The 23,273-nt window shown below is 43.8% G+C and overlaps 1 protein-coding gene across 2 annotated transcripts in view; it reads right to left on the bottom strand.

Annotated features, from left to right (window-relative positions):
• Positions 1-11,457: 11,457 nt before the first annotated feature.
• Positions 11,458-23,273, bottom strand: part of CFI (complement factor I) — a 40,354-nt gene continuing 28,538 nt past the window's right edge. For both annotated transcript variants that reach the window (XM_072119304.1, XM_072119303.1), the window contains exons 11-13: positions 19,219-19,502; positions 18,146-18,247; positions 11,458-11,792 (exon numbers count right to left, since the gene is read on the bottom strand). In XM_072119304.1, the coding sequence (XP_071975405.1) occupies positions 11,575-11,792; positions 18,146-18,247; positions 19,219-19,502 (604 nt within the window). In that variant the 3' untranslated portion in view covers positions 11,458-11,574. The remainder of the gene's footprint in view (positions 11,793-18,145; positions 18,248-19,218; positions 19,503-23,273) is intronic.

Below are 23,273 nucleotides of genomic sequence, written 5' to 3' on the forward strand. Positions count from 1 at the left end.
CCCTAAAAACTCAAATCACCCCCCTTTCCCTAGAATTGATATAAATATAAATAAACAGTAAAAATCATAAACACATTAGGTATCGCCGCGTCCGAAAATGCCCGATCTATCAAAATATGATAACGGTTTTTCAATGCGTTTAATCCCGTAACGGAAAATCGCGCCCAAAGTCGAAAATGGCACTTTTTTTGTCATTTAAAAAAATTAAAAAATTCTATAAAAAGTGATCACAAGGTCGAACAGTCCTAAAATTGATAACATTGTAAACGTCATCAAAATCCGCAAAAAACGACACCACCCACAGCTCCGTGCACCAAAGTATAAAAAAGTTATTAGCGCCAGAAGATGGCAAAATCCCCCAAAAAATTTTTGTACAGGAGATTTTAATTTTTTTAAATGTATGAAAACATTATAAAACCTATACAAATTTGGTATCCCCGTAATCGTACCGACCCAAAGAATAAAGTAGACATGTCATTTGGGGCGCACAGTGAAATCCGTAAGATCCAAGCCCACAAGAAGGCGGCACAAATGCGTTTTTTTACCAATTTCACTGCATTTGGAATTTTTTTCCCGCTTCCTAGTACACGGCATGGAATATTCAATACCATCTCTATGAAGTGCAATTTGTTACGCAGAAAATAAGCCGTCACACAGCTCTGTACATGGAAAAATAAAAAAGTTATGGATTTTTGATCATGGGGAGTAAAAAATGAAAATGAAAAAACAAAAAAGGGCCAGGTCCTGAAAGGGTTAAAGAACACAGAATATGACCTCACACTCATACGTAAGCATTACATTTATATACAACCTTCATGAGCATTTACACATTCTACACGAATACACAAATAAATTGCACTTTTATTCACACTAAATACCACCCGTACATGAACATTCCACATACATACACATTCTACATGCATACACGTTAGATACAGTATATACAGTACATTTATACTTAAAGGAAACCTACCACTTGAAGTGGCAGGTTTCCGATGGCAATATCGAGCACCAGCTCAGGGTGAGCTGGTGCCGGAGCTTATTTTAGTTAGTGTTTTAAACCGCGGTATCGCGGTTTAAAACACTTTTTAAACTTTATAGCCGGCGCAGGGAGGTACGCGCTCGGCGCTTACCGTGCGCGCGGCTACATAGGAAGTGAATGAGAGCCGCGCACATGGTAAGGGCCGAGCGCGTACCTGCCTGCGCCGGCAATACAGTTTAAAAAGTGTTTTAAACCGCGATACCGCTGTTTAAAACACTAACTAAAATAAGCTCCGGCACCAGCTCACCCTGAGCTGGTGCCCGGTATTGCCATCGGAAACCTGCCACTACAAGTGGTAGGTTTCCTTTAACCCCTTCGCGCTCCGCGGCGGATATATCCGCCACGGAGCGCAGTGACTTAGCGCTCAGTGGCGGATATATCCGCCACGGCTCCTATGCCGGCTCGGCTCTGGATCAGAGCCGAACCGGCATCGGGAAACACGGGGTGCCGGCTGTAACTAATAGCCGGCACCCCAGTGTAACACCCGCGATCGGAGTTGTCTCCGATCGCGGGTGCTTAACCCGTTAGATGCCGCGGTCAGCGCGACCGCGGCATCTAACAAGTATCTGGGGGGTCTTTCCCCCACGATCGGCCCCCCCGAACCGTTTTCGGGGGGCGCCGATCGTTGCTATAGTAACTCTGGGGTCCGATCTGGACCCCAGAGTTACTAGCAAGAATTGCCAGTAAGATGGCGTCTGTGACGTCATCTTACTGGCAAAGTGCCAGCCTATGCAAGTGCATAGGCTGACACTGATAATACTCTGCAATACATGAGTATTGCAGAATATTATCATGAAGAAGCAATCAGAAGATTGCTTCTTCATGTCCCATGGTATAAAAGTGAAAAAGTAAAAAAAAAAGTTATTCAATAAAAAAATAAAGTCATAAATCACTAAAAATGCCCCAAACCCCCAAAACATATAAAGAGACATATAACTCAAAAAAAAAGTCTAAATCATAACACAAACCCCACATATATAGTATCACCGCGTCCGTAACAACCCGTAGAATAAAAGTAAATCATTATTGAACCCCCACGATAAACGCCGTAAAAAAAAACTGTTATAAACCCTCCAAAAATTATGATTTTTACCTTTTCAATCCCACAAAAAATGATATAAAATGCGACCAAAAAACCATATGTACTCAGACATGATACTGGTGCAAAGTACAACATGTCCCGCAAAAAACAAGCCATCAACCTGCTCCGTAGCCAAAAACGTAACAAAGTTATGCCACTTGGAAGATGGCAATACAAAAATTATAGATTTTTCCCCACATTAGGGTTTTGTTTGACAAATTTAGTAAAACGTAAGAAAATATATTCATGTCTGGTATCCCCGTAATCGTATCAACCCATAGAATAAAGATAACATGACTATTAGTCTATACGGTGAACACCAAAAAAAAAAAAGTAAAAAATCCAGTACAGAATTGATGCTTTTCTACTCCTGCCCTCAAAAAAAGTTCCTACATTTTCAACAATAGGTGATACCAACCCCAAAATGGTAACAATGGATAAAGCATCTCATCCCGCAAAAAAAATGCCGTCACATGGCCCCAATAACGAAAAAGCGAAAATTTTATAGCCTTCAAAAGGGGCCAATGAGGAAACTAAATTCCTGGCAGCTGCAGCGCCCTCCTTCCCTTCTGCGCCTCGCTGTGCCCCCATAAAACAAGTAACGGCCACATGTGGGGGGTCTTTGTACTCAGGAGAAATTGCAGAACAAATTGTATGGTGGGTTTTCTCTTTTTATATTTTGGAAATGTGTAAATTTTGGTGCTAAATGAATGTATAAGGGAACAATATGACCATTCTAAATTTCACCTCCATTTTGATTCAATTACTATGAAGATCTCAAGGGGTTAACAATCTTCGTAAAAGCTGTTTCTGATAGCTTGAGGGGTGCAGATTTGAAAATGGGTTGGTTATATAGGGGGTTTTGATGCTAAATATGTAAAATTTCATTCAAAACTGTATTTATCCCCAAAATAGTCAATTCTGAAAATCCGGAAAAGCGATATTCTATTTGCAAGCCGCGTGATGTCAAAATAAATTATCCAGAAATTTCAGAAATTATGAAAATGTAAAGTAGACAAATGGGAAATGTTATTCAGCAACTTATTTAGCTGGTAAATCTATCTGCCTGAAAACGTGATGATTTAGAATTTCGAAAATGGCAAATTTTTCAAAAAATTCATCACATTTTCTTTTTTTTGTAAATAAACGCAAAACTTATCTGCCAAAATTTACCACTAAAATGAAGTACAACATGTGGGGAAAAAACAATCTCAGAATCGTTTTGATAAGTAACAGTGTTCAAAAGTTATAACCATATAAAGCGAAGCAAGTCAGAATCCAAAAAATCGGGCTGAGCCTTAAGCTGTAAAATGGCTGCGTCCTTAAGGGGTTAAAAGAGTCAATACTTACCTTTCTTACACAATGGATCTTGTATTTTTGCCTTCACTGTTGGACAGTAGTTAAGGCAAAGATATTTGATCTGCAGCTGGGGCTTGGAGGGGGCAAAAAGGCTGCTGGGGGTGGTCAGATAATAAAACTGAAAAGATGGGGGGGGGTCATGGGAGTAAAAGCAGCTTAGGGGGGGGGGGATATTGTACAGCAGGGGTTAAAGCATAGAAGTGAGCAGCTGAGATGGATCACAGGACTGAGCATATGGAGGGTGATACAGGTGGAGGGGAAATATAAGGAATACAGGCGGTCCCCTACTTAAGGACACCCGACTTACAGACAACCCATAGTTACAGACGGACCCCTCTGCCCACTGAGACCTCTGGTGAAGCTCTCTGGATGCTTTACTATAGTCCCAGACTGCAATGATCAGCTGTAAGATGTCTGTAATGAAGGTTTATTGATAATTCTTGGTCCAATTACACCAAAAATTTTGAAACTCCAATTGTCACTGGGGCAAAAGAAAAAAAATTGTCTAGAACTTCCATTATAAAATATACAGTTTCGACTTACATACAAATTCAACTTAAGAACAAACCTCCAGACCCTATCTTGTATGTAACCCGGGGACTGCCTGTAATTCAAAAGAGCTGATAATCAGCTTAGGAGGGAGAGTACAGTAGAGAAGAGGAACCAGCCTGCAGGACACTGCCATAATCTTCCTTTCTTCTGGCTCGTTCTACTTCCTGTGTAACTCTTTCAGCCTCCCCCTCCTGTCACTGCCGACTGCAAAACAATGTAATCAGCGCAGCACAGGGCTGCAGAGAGAGGGAGACAGGATCACTAGTGAGGAGCAAGAGAGGGAGGGAGACAGGATATCTAGCCAGAAGCCTGTAGCGAAGCCACAGCTCTGGCTGTATTCATTTCAAGAGTACAAACAGCTGCAGCTCTGCTGAAGCTCCGAGCTGGTGGGCGGGGCTTACTCCTCTCCGTGTCCTCTCCAGGGCCCACCGGAGGTCTCTCCGGGCCAGTCCGACACTGTGTCTATGTCTATCTACCACTGGGCATATACTAGCTGGGAAGCCAGGTAATAAAGATACAGATCTGGGGCAGCCAGTCCACCCATAGACTTGGGAGCTTGAAGCAGCGCTAAACTGAAGCGCGGGGCGCCACCCTGCCAGTAGAAGGACCTGAGAATGCCGTCTATGCGTTTAAACAGGCTCTTAGGAAGCAGTATAGAAAAAACGTGTGGAAATGGTATAGAAATTTGGGGACGAAGATCATTTTGAATATGTTAATACGTCCGTACAGGGACAAGGGGAGAGTGGACCAGGCTTTTAGGCGCGATTCCGTTGCATTAACAGGGGTGTAATGTTTAACCGGTTAAGGACCAGGCCCTTTCCTGTTTTTTCATGTCCATTTTTCACTCCCCACATTCAAAAATCTATAACTTTTGTATTTTTACACGTAAAGAGCTGTGTGATGGCTTGTTTTCTGCATAACAAATTGCACTTCATAGTGATGGTATTAAATATTCCATGCCATGTACTCGGAAGCGGGAAAAAAATTCCAAATGCAGTGAAAATGGTGAAAAAACGCATTTGCGGCATTTTCTTGTGGGCTTGGATATTACGTCTTTCACTGAGCGCCCCAAATGACATGTCTACTTTATTCTTTGGGTTAGTACGATTAAGGGGATACCAAATTTGTATAGGTTTTATAATGTTTCATACATTTACAAAAATTAAAACCTGTACAAAAATTATTTTTTTGATTTTGCCAACTTCTGGCGCTAATAACTTTTTTATACTTTGGTGTACGGAGCTGTGGATGGTGTGATTTTTTTGCAAAATTTGATAATATTTTCAATGATATCATTTTTAGGACTGTACGACCTTTTTGATCACTTTTTATAGATTTTTTTATATTTTTCAAAATGGCAAAAAAAGTGCCATTTTCCCCATTTTGGCGCTATTTTCCGTTACGGGGTTAAACGCATTGAAAAAACGTTAATATATTTTGATAGATCGGGCATTTTCGGACGCGTCAATACCTAATGTCTTTATGATTTTTACTGTTTATTTATATTTATGTCAGTTCTAGGGAAAGGGGGGGGTGATTTGAATTTTTAGGTTTTTTTATTATTTTTTTTTTTACTTTTTTTATTTTTCTTTTTACTATTTTTCAGACTCCCTAGGGTACTTTAACCCTAGGTTGTCTGATCGATCCTATCATATACTGCCATACTACAGTATGGCAGTATATGGCACATAATGAAGGGGTTAAAAATGGAGACGGATCGCCGCTCCCCGATGACGTCACGGGGAGCGGCGATCCCAGGCAAGATGGCGGCGCCCATGCGCCGCTATCTTTTTGAGGCTGCCGGCAGCCATCGCTGTGATAACACCGATCGTGTTAACACCACTGTGGTAGCACCGATCGCGGGTGTTACCGGTAAGTCTTTGCTGCAATATGCAGCAAAGACTTACTGGCTATGGAGAGGACTCAGCCCATGCAGTGCAACCCGACCGCCGCCGTGAATACACGGCGGGCGGTCGCGAACCAGTTAATTCCGTATATGTCTGGACCTTGCGTGACACCTGGACTCCTAGGTATTTAAAAGTGGACACCACCTGAACCGGAACAGGTAGGGAGTGTACCCCTACATCTGATAAGGGAAAAAGGGCCGATTTATCCCAGTTAACCCGGAGACCCGAAAACCCCCCATAATGTTTTATCAGGGACAGAAGGGATTCCAGAGAGGGGCCCCAAGGTATACCAGTGTATCGTCAGCGTACAGGGATACCTTTTCAATAATAGTACCTCTAGTAATGCCCTTAATGCCATCAGAGTGACGAATCGCCACAGCGAGGGGCTCAATGGCAAGTGCGAAGAGGAGGGGAGATAGTGGGAAACCCTGCCTAGTGCCCCTTGCCATAGGGAGAGTGGGTGAGATATTAAGGTTGGTCCTTACCCTGGCCTTAGGGTCGTTATACAGTACCACATACCGGCTGAAGTGATCTGGAGCTACTGGTATGACTTCTATGGGAATCGCTTTGGATACGAGTAGCATAGACAGAGTAGGAGGAATGATATCCTCTAGCCACCCATGCCCGCTTCAGAGAGAGAACTTTCTGACCCGTAAGGTGTGTCTCTTGGATACATACAATGTGAGGGGCCTGTCGCTTAATGACATCTAACATCAGGGCCCTCTTAAATTTGGAGTTGAGTCCCCTCACATTCCAACTCATTACTTTAAGGAAAGACATATTAGCGGAAGGGAAAGGGGTGTGGGGAAGGAGACGTGAGAAACCAAGCATTCATCCTTTTATACCACAGAGACATGGACCGACAGACAACAGTGAGCATAAGAAATATAACCAGAACTGAACGAACAATCCCAAGAATATAAACCCCCTGTCTAACACCCTAACAGCAGTAGTGTAGACCTATACCCAATAACAGTCAAATAGTAGAACAGTGGTCCCTAACTCAAGACAAACCTACACCATTTGTCTCGGGACCCCCAACCCTCAGAGTACATATAAACAGGAGGTAGTTAGGCAGCCATATTTAGAGAGAGCAAAAGAGGAGATAGGGGAGGGGAGACAAGGAAGGGGAGTGGTAAGAGGATAGGGGAAGGGGGGGGGAGTAGGAGCAGGGGAGGGGGGATGAGAGAGAAGTGCCATATGTGGCTCACAGGCCAAGTGACCAAAAGAGATCGCACATCAGTCATGGGATACAATTCACGAGGCGCGAACCCCAATGTAAACCAATATTAGAAAACCATAACGGTGATTTGGAACCCCTAGACATCTATTCAGAACGAAGTCCAGAATTGTCATAGCACATCAGATAAAAGGATATGAGTCCAGTCACTCAGGAGGTGCGGGCCTTCCAGCAGGAGCCCGAGGAGCTGCATCAGCCCAGTGAAGGGCTTCAGTTGGGCAGGTGAAGAATCGAGTCTTCTGACCGTCCACAATTCGGAGCTTGGAAGGGTACATCATGGAGTATTTATACCCCTTGTCTTGGAGACGGGCACGGACCTCGGTGAATTGTGCGCGCAGTTTCCTGACCGATGCAGAGAAATCAGGGTAGAAGGACACTCTGCTGTTGGCATACCGAATTTCTCCCTTGGTACGGACTGCCCTGAGGATAGAGTCCCTGTCCCTAAAATGCAGCAGCCGGGCTAGGAAGGGTATTGGATTGCCCCCTGGGGGGCCAGGGCGGGATGGCACTCGATGGGCCCTTTCCACTGTGAAGAACGGGGAGAAGGTATCTGCAGGTAGCATATTTTTGAGCCAATTTTCAAAAAAGGATACAGGGTCAGACCCCTCCACTTTTTCGGGGAGGCCGACCACTCTGACGTTGTTCCGTCGCAGGCGGTTTTCGAGGTCATCAGCTCTGTCGATGGATGCAGACATTTGGCGCTGAAGCTCTCTGATCTGTGTCGGCATAGGCCTCTGGACATCCTCCACCTCAGATATTCTGCGTTCAGTTTCGGTGATTCGCTCCTTGGCTTTATGGACATCATGCCTTGGCAAAACAAAATCCTGTCGCAGCTCATCCACCTTGGTGACAAGTTTGGACTGGCACCTGTTTATGGCCGCCAGCACCTCTGCAAATTTGCGGTCCAGCTTAGTGGCCGGGTCAGGTGGGTCGGTGCCATCCTCATAACTCACAAGCTGTGGCGGGCTCTGGGAGCCTTCAAAAAGGGAGGGAGAGAGTTTGGGGACCCCTGAGGAGAGCAAGGCTGTGTGCGGGAGAATTTCCCCAACTTTTTGGCAGCGTTCGACTGTATCTGCACAAGAACGGCTTGGGATGTGGAGCATTCCTGCTCTTCTAGGGGTTCCAGGGACTGGAATGGAGGATCTTCATGGACGGATTCATCATCCGATGAAGGCGCAGATGCCTCGGACCCTGCTTTGTGCAATTTAGCCGTCTTCCTCCGATTACCCATGGCGTCTGGGCAGAGAGGGTAGATGAGAAACAATCGAGGAGCCTAGCGTCCAGTAATTAGCAGGGATAGAGTCCAGACCCACTTGGGGTATTGCAGCGGCACTGCAAGGGTTAATATAAAACAGATGTTCGTAAGAAGAGAAAAAGCTGGCACTCACCCAATTAAAACTTCAAGGCTTTATTTCTTCAAAATAAAAGAGACATCGTTGCGGGAGGGAAGAAGTATGTACAGCAGGAGCCCACAAAGAAAGCGACGGTCCGTTTCGCGCTGTAGTAGCGCTTAATCCTGCCCAATATAAAACAGAACCCAGGAACAGGGGATCACTGGGAGTATGGAGGGCTTGATGACTATTGGGCTGCACAGCTTGGGGTCCCCAGGTGAAAGGTGGGCAGCAGCAGGGGAAACACTTCCCTACCTTACTCCTGGCTGCAGTCCGGCAAGGAAGAGGTTAATCCTGCGCTCCTAGGCCACAGGCAGCGCAGGGGAGTCCCACCAGATGGCTCCTCTGGCAGGATACAGGGCTGGCTGGCGCACTGCCGCGGTCCACCGGTAGTATGGAGAGGCAGCTATGTTAGCAGTGCAGGGCTGCTTTCTTTCCCCCCGGTGAACTGGTTCACTGAGGGGTAGCTGCGATGCCGGGCAGCTGTGAAACGGCCGCCGCGCGGATCACGTGGCCGGCCTCCGTGGGTGAAGTGCGGGGGAGCGGCGCAGAGCCGGTGACCACCGCAAGATCCCCACCGCTGGATGAGGGCAGACACCCGGGGCACAGGTGAGCAGGCTGGAGGGGAAACAGATGGAGGATGGGTGCCTGGGAAGGGAGATAGGGTGCCGGGTCCCTGGAGCTCCGCGGCGCACGTCCTCCTAGCTTGGCATCAGGCCACGCCCCCAGGTTAAAGTATTATAAGATGTTATTGTACAAGTCATCCAAACCAGATGAGAACAAGCACATAACATTATAACATAACAGAGCCTACCACGGCGAGATCATGGGCAGTAAATATATCAAGCAAAGGGGCATGTAACATTACTATGTGTCCTGTAATAAGCAGCAGTGATCTTCATTCTGTCTAGTTACAGGATGAGAAGTAACCATTGTGCTGTATGGTATCATGGTGTGTACCGCACTGAACACAGAAGACAAGGAGAGAAAATAATACACGTTATAGGTACTGGCTGCAATACCATCTCCTAACAGCTTGATCTTCCTGTTACTCCACTGCCTTGGTACGGTGCGTGCATCCCCGCATCTGAGGGCACTCGCACGCCGGCTTACTGAGTTTCAAAGGGTCAGCGTGCCGATAACTGGTGCTGACCGGCCATCCGTTCTTCTTAAATTCCAGCTCCCATCCTGTATCCCCTGCCAGATCTTTGTGCCTCGTTTCCATTGAAAAAGCTGCTTCCTATGTTCTCTGCGTTTATAGTTGTTAAGGATATCACACTGGTCTTGGACGCCATCTTACATACTGTCAGACATTTTAAAAACTCAGCATTAATTTCACATAACTTTGTGTAGTGAAAACTAAAGTTTGGGAGGGGTTCGCCCCTCAGCACACAAAGACTTAGTGCTCGCTTGCACCACCTAGGGCAGTGGTGGCGAACCTATGGCACTGGTGCCAGAGGCGGCACTCAGAGCCCTTTCTGTGGGCACCCGGGCCATCGCTTCCGCACACCAGACAAGACTCAAAGAATCTTCCTGCAGTTCCAAGCAACTTAAAAGATACTGCTTTCAGTTGTATTTAGACAGGGTTGAATTATTTTTGGAGGATCTCCTGCTGGCCCCAGTGTACAGAGGGACACTGGAAAGAAGATAAAATGATGAAAATGTTCCATCTTTCTACTGTGTTGCTGTCCTCAGAAGGCAAATATGATTGAAAGTTGTTGAACAGGGAGCAATAAGTTACTGTTTTAATTTTTGATTGGCACCTCGCGATAAATAAGCAGGGTTTTGAGTTGCAGTTTGGGCACTCGGCCTCTAAAAGGTTCGCCATCACTGACCTAGGGGAACGTATCCAGGTGAACACCTGGGCATTTTGTTTATGTGAAGATAGCCAATGGTTCTACATTCCTTTGTGTACTAACATCCAATAGTGTTGCATTTCCAGGGTCAAACCACCCAATAGTATTGCCAGCTTGTGTACTTGCACGCCCCTTGCAGAGTGTGTTACGACTTTCCATATAAGAGTTTCAGTGTCAAAAGAATAAAGCAGTCTTGAGCTAATCTTCAGAAAGGACAGTCTGTCTTTCCTGTGTTACTCATATAATTCGTAACTCACCTTTGCAACGCGGACAAGGTCAGTTTAAAAGCCTTGTTTATTCAAAGACCCTTATGGTCCTCTCTGATAATAGTGATTTCCCATTGTGACCTCGATTCCGTTCCTGACACCGATCCCGTGCTCCCTGTCTTGACTTTCCTCTACATCCCCAACTCTGATTCCATGCTGCCTGTCTCGACCTCCTGACTGTCCCCAACGAGTTTGCCTTTATGATTTTGTACCTCGCCTTGGCCGCCACCACGGACAAAGCCGTTCCTGTGGAACGACCTGGTGGTACCCTGCCTCGGCAAGTCCAACCCTGCCTCGGCAAGTCCAACCCGGGCTCTGGTGAAAATCAGGTGCCACTTAGACTCTGGTCCCAGGTGTCTGCTTACGTCATCGTCCGAGGTGGTCCAGAGGATCCGCTACCCCTGATGCCTGGCATGCCAGATATACTAAAAGGATGCACCCAGTCATACCCACTTAGCATAAGGGTGTCTTGAGGGTGTAGACCATATCAGAGTTTTCCTTTATAGTCTCCTACTATTGTAAATATGACAAGCCGGGTGTTCATGTCCCAGCCTGCCTTCCCCCACAACATACCCATAGTGGCATGCAGGTCGGAGAATGTCATTAGGTTTCATAGTTTAGTGTATGGTTAAATTTGATTTGATTTAACCTGTGATAACTTTCCACCATATTTTTTGTATGGACCATTTACATATTTTCATTTTTTCATCATGTTGCACTATTACCATTGAATAAATAGACGAAACTAGGCGTCACAAACATATGATTGCAATAAAGTCTTTATTACCATTGCCCTCATGTATATAAATACATATATACATGAAGAGCTACTGAGGAAGAAAATCAGTTGTATAAAATTTGTAGATTTTTAACATCCATTTTAAATATTATGTTTTGCAATGAGCTGTCTTCCAACATGTCGACTGATCCATTCAAAGTGGCTTGCAACCTTTGTATACACACCAGGGTACCCAGCCAGGCCACAGTTCTCACCCCAGCTTACTACCCCCCAAACGTATGCCACATTCTCAGCATCACGGCATATCAGAGGTCCTCCTGAGTCACCTTTGCAGGAATCTATTGATCCATCGTATGTCCCTGAAACAAAGAAATAAAACAACTGTTAATAAATAAAGATTGTTTTGTCTGGATACCCTTTTTTCAGACACAACCAATGTAGAGAATGAAAATCTGTTACTGTGGAGTCTACATAGCTTCTATAACTCTAACTATAACTGTCTTCTCTATCCATATTATGTTCATATTTCTAATAGGAAATAGGTTCAAAGTGAAACTAGACAGACTAATAGTGCGAGAGATGTATTATTAGCATTAGGTATATATTTGGAGCAGTATAAGGGTGTGGTCACACGTGGCATTTTGAACCCATTTTAAGCAGTCCTTTAAAAACCGTATGCGGATTTTGAAAAATGCATCCTTTTTTGACCGGTTTTAATTGAGATAATTGGGAAAACCGGACAAAAACGCATGCATTTTTTACTGCCTGCTTAAAAACGGGCAAAAAATAGGTTCAAAATGCCATGTGTGACCGCACCCTTAGGCTGCATGCACACAAACGACTACGGCCTGGCAGACACACGTTGAGCGCAGAGTGAATATTTCGGCATGTCGTGTTTACGGCCAAAAGATAGAACATGGTCTGTCTTTTTTGTGGCTATGGCACGGTATGTACCGAGTCCCGGCGCCATAGACAACTATGGGGGACGGATATACGGCCGTATATTAGCCCCCATACATTTGTGTGAATGCAGCCTAAGCCTGTATAATCTAGCTTTTAAACATTTTAGTATATCTTCCACAATATGTCTAACACGGAGTATCATGGATCAATTAAAGGGAATTAATCCCCTAAATTCAATATAATTTTATAAACTGCCATTAGAAAACATTGCCCCTATCCCTTCATTGTCCCTTTATATGTCTATATACTCAAACAATCAGGTACTAAAGCTGTATGCAAATAACCCGAAAGAGAGGTCCAATGAACCATAATCATATTCAGCTGCCCAGCTTATTCATGAGTGGGCGGCACAACCGCACCCCCAGCGCTTGACAGACAGCTGGTATAATTATGCTGGTGCTGGCGGCCATGCCCCCTGCAGCCTGTGTGTGTATCAGAGATACAACTGCTGCCATGTGTATAGCAGAACATGTCAGGTACTTGTGTAGATAATGGGGCTTATTTACTAAGGTCCCATGGCCGCATTTTCTGACTTTTTCGGGGATCGCACCAGGGATTGTCTCGCACGCGATCGGATTGTGTCGCAAACACAAATCGGGGTGGGCCAACGGACGATCTGATGGATTCAGACAACGCGCAGGATTTAACAAATCAATTTGTGTCGCATCCAATGCAATGAACATACACCGGGAGGAAGATGGTGAACTTCGGCGGATCTGTTCGGGTGCGCGATCTTCATGAATCGCGGCAGATGGGCATTCCGCCGGACAACGCACCTCGTGGGTCGTGTAGGGACCAGGTAAGTAAATGTGCCCCAATGTCTGTGTCTCACACATGTGTATAGCACAACACGTCAGGTACTTGTGTAGCTGATCTCTGTGTCTCACACGTGTGTATAGGTGAAAATATCAGGCACTTGTGTAGCCAATGTCTGTGTCTCACACATGTGTTTAGCAGAACATGTCAGGCACTTGTGTAGCTGATGTCTGTGTCTCACAAATGTGTATAGCAAAACATGTCATGTACTTGTGTAGCTGATGTCTGTGTCTCTTACATGTGTATAGGAGAACATGTCATATACTAGTGTAGCTGATGTCTGTGTCTCACACATGTGTATAGCAGAACATGTCATGTACTTGTGTAGCTGATGTCTGTGTCTCTCACATGTGTATAGCAAAACATGCCAGGTACTTGTGTAGCTGATGTCTGTGTCTCGCACATGTGTATAGGAGAACATGTCAGGTACTTGTGTAGAAGATGTCTGTGTCTCTCACATGTGTATAGCAGGACATGTCATGTACTTGTGTAGCTAATGTCTGTGTCTCTCACATGTGTATAGCAGAACATGTCAGGTACTTGTGTAGCTGATGTCTGTGTCTCTCACATGTGTCTCTCACTACTTGTGTAGCTGATGTCTGTGTCTCTCACATGTGTATAGGAGAACATGTCATATACTAGTGTAGCTGATGTCTGTGTCTCGCACATGTGAATAGGAGAACATGTCAGGTACTTGTGTAGGTGATGTATGTGTCTCTCACATGTGTATAGGAGAACATGTCAGGTACTTGTGTAGCAGATGTCTGTGTCTCTCACATGTGTATAGCAGGACATGTCATGTACGTGTGTAGCTAATGTCTGTGTCTCTCACATTGTATAGCAGAACATGTCAGGTACTTGTGTAGCTGATGTCTGTGTCTCTCACATGTGTATAGCAGAACATGTCAGGTACTTGTGTAGCTGATGTCTGTGTCTCTCACATGTGTATAGCAGAACATGTCAGGTACTGGTGTAGCTGATGTCTGTGTCTCTCACATGTGTATAGCAGAACATGTCAGGTACTTGTGTAGCTGATGTCTGTGTCTCACACATGTGTATAGCAGAACATGTCATGTACTTGTGTAGCTGATGTCTGTGTCTCTCACATGTGTATAGCAGAACATGTCAGGTACTTGTGTAGCTGATGTCTGTGTCTCTCACATGTGTATAGCAGAACATGTCAGGTACTTGTGTAGCTGATGTCTGTGTCTCTCACATGTGTATAGCAGAACATGTCAGGTACTTGTGTAGCTGATGTCTGTGTCTCACACATGTGTATAGCAGAACATGTCATGTACTTGTGTAGCTGATGTCTGTGTCTCTCACATGTGTATAGCAGAACATGTCAGGTATTTGTGTAGCTGATGTCTGTCTCACATGTGTATAGCAAAACATGTCATGTACTTGTGTAGCTGACGTCTGTGTCTCTCACATGTGTATAGGAGAACATGTCATATACTGGTGTAGCTGATGTCTGTGTCTCTCACATATGTATAGCAGAACATGCCAGGTACTTGTGTAGCTGTGGTCTGTGTCTTGCACATGTGTATAGCAGAACATGTCAGGTACTTGTGTAGCTGATGTATGTGTCTCACATGTGTATAGCAGAACATGTCAAGTACTTGTGTAGCAGATGTCTGTGTCTCTCACATGTGTATAGCAAAACATGTCATGTACTTGTGTAGCTGAGGTCTTGCACATGTGTATAGGAGAACATGTCATATACTGGTGTAGCTGATGTCTGTGTCTCACATATGTATAGCAGAACATGTCAGGTAATTGTGTAGCTGAGGTCTGTGTCTTGCACATGTGTATAGCAGAACATGTCAGGTACTTGTGTAGCAGATGTCTGTGTCTCGCACATGTGTATAGGAGAACATGTCAGGTACTTGTGTAGCAGATGTCTATGTCTCTCACATGTGTATAGCAGAACATGTCAGGTACTTGTGTAGCTGATGTCTGTGTCTCTCACATGTGTATAACAGAACATGTCAGGTACTTGTGTAGCTGATGTCTGTGTCTCTCACATGTGTATAACAGAACATGTCAGGTACTTGTGTAGCAGATGTCTGTGTCTCGCACATGTGTATAGGAGAACATGTCAGGTACTTGTGTAGCAGATGTCTGTGTCTCGCACATGTGTATAGGAGAACATGTCAGGTACTTGTGTAGCAGATGTCTATGTCTCTCACATGTGTATAGCAGAACATGTCAGGTACTTGTGTAGCTGATGTCTGTGTCTCTCACATGTGTATAGCAGAACATGTCAGGTACTTGTGTAGCTGATGTCTGTGTCTCTCACATGTGTATAGTAGAACATGTCAGGTGCTTGTGTAGCTGATGTCTGTGTCTCACACATGTGTATAACAGAATATGTCACGTACTTGTGTAGCTGATGCCAGTGTCTTTCACATGTGTATAGCAAAACATGTCAGGTACTTGTGTAGCTGTGACACTTGTCTGTGTCTCTCTCACATAGCAGAACATAGAGATACATGGCGCACAGTGCCATAATAATGGGAAAGATAGAACATGCCCTATCTTTTCCCCGGGTATGGAACGGTACAGTGCCGAAGTCAGCCCATTGCCGGTCTATGGGGGACCTATATATGACCGCAAACTTGCGGCTGTATATACGCCCCCCAACATTCGTGTGAACGCACCCTTAGATTGAGTTATTCCTCAGAAGCCTGTCATAAGCAGGGCCGCATCTGCCATGAGGCGGGATGAAAATTCCGCCTCAGGCGGCAGATGAGGAGCACTGAAAGAAGCGGCGAAAACAGCTGTGGGTGATTCGGGGGCTCATCCGAATCACCCACTAGCAGTACGGACTGCCGCTGGCTTCCGTTCTACAAAAATATCTCGACCGCGAGAGCGGTCTCAAGAGCGACCGCGCAGTACAGGGCAGCAGCGCAGACCTGTTTGTCTGCGCTGCTCTCTGGTATTGGAGATTGCAGGCGACGTGACGTCATCAAACGCCGCCTGCGTCCTCCGGAGCCATAGAGAAGCAGAGCTGCCCGGGAACAGTCCAGAGAAGAGGAGGGACCTCAGCGTGGGACGAGGTAAGTAGAAGCTTTATTATTTTTTAACTGGCCACATGTAGAAAAAAACATTTGTGGGGGACTGCATATAATAAATATAATAAAAAAGGAGAGGGAAATAAAACCTGGGGGAGGGGTAAGGGAGGATTCCCTATGGTAAAATGAGTACTATGTATAACTAAACTGGGGTGGAGGGGACTTTTTATGGGGGGGATGAATATTAATGTAAATAGGGGTGGGCTGATGGGTTGCTGTATATAGCTTTAGTGGGATACTGGGATATTGTATATGGGAGTCAGATCTTAAATAAAAGGAGCATATATGGGGAGGGCTATTATAGAATACTCTCTATATAATTAAAGGGGTTTTCCCACAAAGACCAGTTAGTCCCTAACTTGCTGATCAGTGCTGTCGCTCCGTCAGATTAATGGAGCAGACGGACGCGTATGAAGGTTCTGCTCCATTAATCTCTATGGTGCTGACGGAAATCGCCGAGCACAACGCTCACTGATCTCCTTCAGTTCCATAGAGATTAATAGAGAAGAACAGTCATGTGCGGCCGTCTGCTCCATTGATCCGACGGACCCCTCGTTTTCACGATCTGCGGGGTCGCACTGAGACCCCCATTGATCAGCAAGTTAGGCCCTATCCCGTGGATAGTGCCTAACTTTCCTTTGTTGGAAAACCTCTTTAAAGTTGGAGTTTCCATCTAAGGGGCGCAGATTTTAAGTACGGGGGGGGGGCTGTTGTGGGGTTCTGTATATAATTTAATTGGGGGCTGTATATAAGTTCATTAGGGTGACACTTTTTTATTAAATTATTAGCGGCTGTATATTAAATTGTGTAGTTTGGGATATATAGTACTTAGGAGAAAAAAGTGTTGTTATCCAGGTGACATATTGTAAGCGACTGTTATATTTTTATGGGTGCAGTGCGGAGATGCTGCATGGAGCTGAAGACATCTGGCCATGAATTAAACAGTGATTGTCATGGAGGGGAGGAATTGTAATGAAGTTCTCTTTCTCATGGAGCAGATCATCACCTGTAAGGTACCAGAGGTCACTAATGTCTGTGTAATTGAATGATACTAGTGTGTGAGACAGCGTCAGTCATCGGGTGTCCGTGATCTGTGGCGCTTTGTGAGGATGTTATTAATAATGTTGTCAGCTAACGTTAAGCAGGTTCTAGATGCTTTTTTTTAAAGTTGCGTATTTAAATTCAGTGGGTGAAATACAGGAGGAGATCGGGGCTAGCCTTTTTTTTTTTTTTTTTTTTTGCGGGGGAGGGGGGGGCAGCATTTCAGTTTTCGCCTCAGGCAGCAAAAAAGCTAGAATCGGCCCTGGTCATAAGGATTTAGGCCCAAGAACCACCAGTCCGTTAATCAGGACAATCTTAGGATCACAAATAAGTCCTTCCATATTTTGTGAAATTTAGCTTTATAAAGAGATAGATGTTTGAAAGGTGTATACAAGTAACTTGTATACAAGAAGTCACAGTGGTTGAGAAGAATCCTGCTACAATGTCCATCATAACGGATCAAGGTAGCAGCTGCTGTAAGCTTATAATGAAGTACCTATTGGCATACCTCGCAACTTTTGAGCTAGTGAAATAATAATAATAATAATGCCACATATAATACCACCTAATGCAATTCAGCAAGATATAATGCCCCCTCTTTTATTTTATCCTCCCTTACTTTTCTTTTTTTGACACATTTCTTTTGTTGTTGTTTTTCTCATTTGTAATGTGTTGTTCCACTAGAATGGAAAAAGGGCATATATACTGTTTCTGGTTAATACATCTTTGTCTGAGCTCATAGTAACGACTTTGACAGTAGGAGAACATTTGTTTTATCTTTATAGACACACCGTAGTGGAGGATTTTGGTCTTACCTGCACATTCCATTTTATCAAAGAAGCGTTCTTTATAAATGGCTGAACAGTTGTCCATCAGGTTAATATGGCCCCATTTCAAATGAAAGACTTTGCTCAACCCTAGGTAACACATAAATGAGTTACATGTTACATTTATGTTATTTTTAATGCATGTCAGATTTTTAATGCTTGTCATAAAAATTAAGGCAGCCAGTCAATAAAAGTCTATGTGAAGAGTCATATATCACAGTATCCCTCAGTGACATAAATAAAAGGGAATTCATATCTACTCACTAAAGGGGGCTACCCACAGTTCAAATGTGGGATGTGATTGTAGAATATAACTTTCGCAACAAGATATCTTGTTGGTGCACAACAAATTATCTTTACTTTATGGAAATCCAACTACTATCGCATATAGGGGGTCATTTACTAAGGGCCCGATTCGCGTTTTCCCGACGTGTTACCCGAATATTTCCGATTTGCGCCGCTTGTACATGAATTGCCCCGGGTTTTTGGCGCACCCGATCGGATTGTGGCGCATCGGGGCCGGCATGCGCGCGACAGAAATCGGGGGGGCGTGGCCGAACGAAAACCCGACGTATTCGGAAAAACCGCCGCATTTAAAAACCGAAAATGTGTCGCTTGGGGAGCGCTCACCTTCACCTTCTATGGGATGGTGCATTCCGGGGCGTTAAGATTATTTTCGGCGCTGCAGCACCACCTGGTGGACGGCGGAGGAACTACCATCTTAAATCCCAGCCGGACCCGAATCCTGTGCAGAGAACGCGCCGCTGGATCGCGAATGGGCCGGGTAAGTAAATGTGCCCCATAGTGTCACGAGGTGTTATACAGTCATTAACATTAGATAAGTAACATCTCCTTCGGTGAAACTCGTACATGTGCATGACCGCAGTAAGGAGTAGATCAATGAAGCACAGTCTGAGTATTACTTTTTAGGTCTATGGGAGTGTTGGAGATAGCCAAGTGCTTTAATCAGCGCATGCGTCTCATTAGATTAGTATTAGTCGCTGCAGTGGTAAAGTATACAGAAGAAACAACAAAGATTTTTTTAAAATGTATGTGTTTACCGTCTCCACGTCCCCATCCAGATACTGTACAAGTGTCTCCTGCCTTGAACTGATATGGTGACCAGGGTACACAAGCAGCTAAAAGGTTATTGTCGACTTGCATACATGCCGGTTCTTTGTATATATTTTCAGCTTCCAAAAGAGCAATATCATTTTCATATGTGTTCGGGTCATAGTGTTCATGGACTTTCACACTTTTTACTGGGAAGGAATCAATGTCTTTGTCATATTCTAGGCGATTCAGAAGCTCAACAATAATACGATATCTCTTGGCTTGGTCTGCCCTGTAAAAATGATAAATCATCTGAGAATATTGCAAATATTCAATCAAATACAAAGACATTTTCTGCTAAAATAAATACACAAACCTGGAAATATAAGTCACTATAATATACAAAGTCTTTCAGTGTTAAATGAAATTGAAGATATTGTCCTCCTTTAAAGGAAACCTACCACCACGGATCTACCTATTAATGTAGATCAAGTGGTGGGTGCCTCTGGTGGACGTGAAGATAGCCCTATTAAGGGCTAATCCTCATGTCCCCTGTATCTTTTTATAACTTTTATTTCCCTAATATGCAAATTTTCTAAAGAGGCTACTGGGGCATGGTGTAGCTGCAGCTGAGGCTACACTGCATGGCTACTCCATGCCCCAGTAGCCTCTTTGAACCGCCTACCATCATATCTTCAGCACGCAGCTACAAGGAGCTGCGCGCCTTGTCCGAGAAGCCGGTGTTCTGCGTATGCGCAGGCCCGCGGCTTCACCGCCACTGCTCCGAAGCTACTGCATGCACAAAACTCCGGCTTCTCGGACGAGGATGCGCAGCTTCTCGTAGCTGCGTGCCGAAGATATGATGGTAGGAGGATCCCAGGAGGCTATCGTCACGTCCAATAGAGGCACCTAACACCCCATCTACCTTAATGGGGCTGGCAGTGGGCATAAATAATATGTCTGGGGGGGATTATTGTATATATGGGGCTGGCAGTGGGCATAAATAATATGTCTGGGGGGGTATTATTGTATATATGGGGCGGGCTGTGGGCATAAATTATATGTCTGGGGTGGGGGGGATTATTGTATATATGGGGCTGGCAGTGGGCATAAATTATATGTCTGGGGGGGATTATTGTATATATGGGGCTGGCAGTGGGCATAAATTATATGTCTGGGGGGGATTATTGTATATATGGGGCTGGCAGTGGGCATAAATTATATGTCTGGGGGGGATTATTGTATATATGGGGCTGGCAGTGGGCATAAATTATATGTCTGGGGGGGATTATTGTATATATGGGGCTGGCAGTGGGCATAAATTATATGTCTGGGGGGGGATTATTGTATATATGGGGCGGGCTGTGGGCATAAATTATATGTCTGGGGGGGGATTATTGTATATATGGGGCTGGCAGTGGGCATAAATTATATGTCTGGGGTGGGGGGTATTATTGTATATATGGGGCTGGCAGTGGGCATAAATTATATGTCTGGGGGGGTATTATTGTATATATGGGGCTGGCAGTGGGCATAAATTATATGTCTGGGGTGGGGGGGTATTATTGTATATATGGGGCTGGCAGTGGGCATAAATTATATGTCTGGGGGGGATTATTGTATATATGGGGCTGGCAGTGTGTATTAATTATATGTTTTTTGTGTATGTGGGCACGCTCAAAGACGGTCTCGGAAGTGAATCACAATATTTCAATATTTAATACCACATTCAAAGTATAGATAAAAAGTATAGATAAAAACATTCACAATGGTCTTGATATAATAACAGATGGTTGAATTACTACATGTACTGGAATTTGATTATTGCTCGATAGCTCTGACAAATTTGAAGTGTGTATACACTTATGTGTTTACTGTAAACTTATGTGTTTGCTGTGGACTGGTGTGTTCACTGTGAACTGTAAACTTTTGTGTCCACTGTAAACTTATGTGTTTTACTGTAAACTTATATGTTCACTGTAAACTTGTGTGTCCACCGTAAACCTATGTGTCTACTGCAAACTTATGTGTTTACTGCAAACTTATGTGCCCACTGTAAACTTATTTGTTTACTGTAAACTTTTGTGTCTACTGTAAACTTTTGTGTTTACTGTAAACTTATATGTTTACTGTGGATATCAGATAAAACAACGTTACACAAAAATCAATTGAACTTGCATGTATGAAGAAATATTAAAATGTCCAAAAAGTAAAAGACAAAAAACAATAATTATTAAAATGTCCAAAAAGTAAAAGACAAAAAACAATAATCAATAATGAATGTCCAAAGTTGTGAGTCCTAGAAATAAAAATAAAAAATAAAAAATAAAAAGTAAAAAGTAAAAGTCCAAAATCAAAAAGCGAAATTCAGCTTTGTATAGTAAATTGATATCCAGGAGGTTTTGCTATTTAAACAGGATGCAGGGCCCTACACCTGTAAAGACTCATATATATTTTCGCCTTTTTACGAGATTTAAAATAGAGGTATAGACACTCACGGTTGGTTGGCAACAATGGTTCTGATTGTCCTTAAAATTATGTTGCTGCTCTCGATGTGCCGGGGTGGAGAAAAAAAACAATCCAGATATCCACATATATTGTGGTTAGCGGCCTTCCACATGTAATGGAGTCTGTGGACGCCGTTTGAAAGCGTGATCTCAAGGCGTTGCGGGATGTTAGTCCACACGCATCCGCTAGACTGAATGGATCCTCCTCCTCCTAATCCAGATCGAGCGACTGAACTGTGTCGCAAATAGTGTGACTGTACTGTGTCACAGATGGTGCCGTGCTACTCACTGGGTGCGGTCGTGCTCGTCAATGGATGTAGTCTTTCAAGTTGAGGCTCCAAGTGGTGCACTTTAGTTTGTAAACTTTCTCAAGTGAGTGTCTTTTCTTTTCTTTTATAGGTGATATTGTTATTGCAAATGAGTCATAAAATCAGTAGCTAGACGCGTTTCGAAGCGTGATGCTTCTTCCTCAGTAGCTCTATATTTAAAACCTCCATGTTAGAACACTTCCTTAAATACCCCTTCCGGGCTCAAGAATTATCCGGTTTGGATTTTTCGGATTGGGTTAAATTACAAAGACCTGACCTGGATCAATCTACTTTGATGTGTTTCAATTCTTTTTCGGATAATGCTGCATTGTTTCAATACATTAATTGAAAAGACCATAAGTCATAGACTAAAATTGTAAATATTCATGTTGGACAGACATATTAAATAAAAATGTCACCAAAAATATACACAGAATAATATACAGACACTAATGTAATAGTGTAAAATGGGAGTTTTTTTGGGGAAGAGGATTTTGTAACAATATTGCCCAAATTTCTATTTTGTCGACTAATCGATATAATCTTGTGTCCATAGTTTCAAAATATATGGAAGACACCATTCTCTGTAGGGTATTTTTATATATATATGTTTTTTGTGCACATAGTTCAGTGCAAAAGATGCTTATAGATAATGAATAATATATGTATATATATGAAAAACGGTTGGGGGATTTTCATGAGTTTCATAATGGGTGGGGGAAGCCGGAAGGGGCCACATGTGCTGGTATACAGCCCGACTAATGTTGCCTGCGTTACGGCTGCCTCCATCCAATTTATAAAAAACCAAATATTTCAAGTTCTGCATTGAGACCCTTTGGTGCCATCGTGTCGAAGGTGAAAATGAATCTTGATTCCATTCTGGACATTTTAGCGATATAATCTCCACCCCTCCAGTCTTTTTTTACTGATTGTATCGCACAGAATTTTAATTGTGTTGTATCCATGTTGTGGGCTGTTTTGAAGTGTTTTGACAGAGTATGGGTTTCTAAACCTTTCTTAATATTCCTTAAATGTTCAGCGATTCTCTCTTTTAGGGGTCTGATCGTCCTTCCAATATACTGTTTTTGACAAGGGCATATTATCATGTAAATTACTCCACTACTGTTGCAAGTGAGGAGTTCATTAATGTTATGTATTGATTCATTGCTGGATGAAGTGACCTTTTGAGTGCGTTTCGTAAAAGTGGTTTTCTTACAACAAATACAATCTCCGCATCTAAAAAAGCCT

Source organism: Engystomops pustulosus, chromosome 1, assembly GCF_040894005.1.
Source record: "Engystomops pustulosus chromosome 1, aEngPut4.maternal, whole genome shotgun sequence".
NCBI lineage: Eukaryota > Metazoa > Chordata > Amphibia > Anura > Leptodactylidae > Engystomops > Engystomops pustulosus.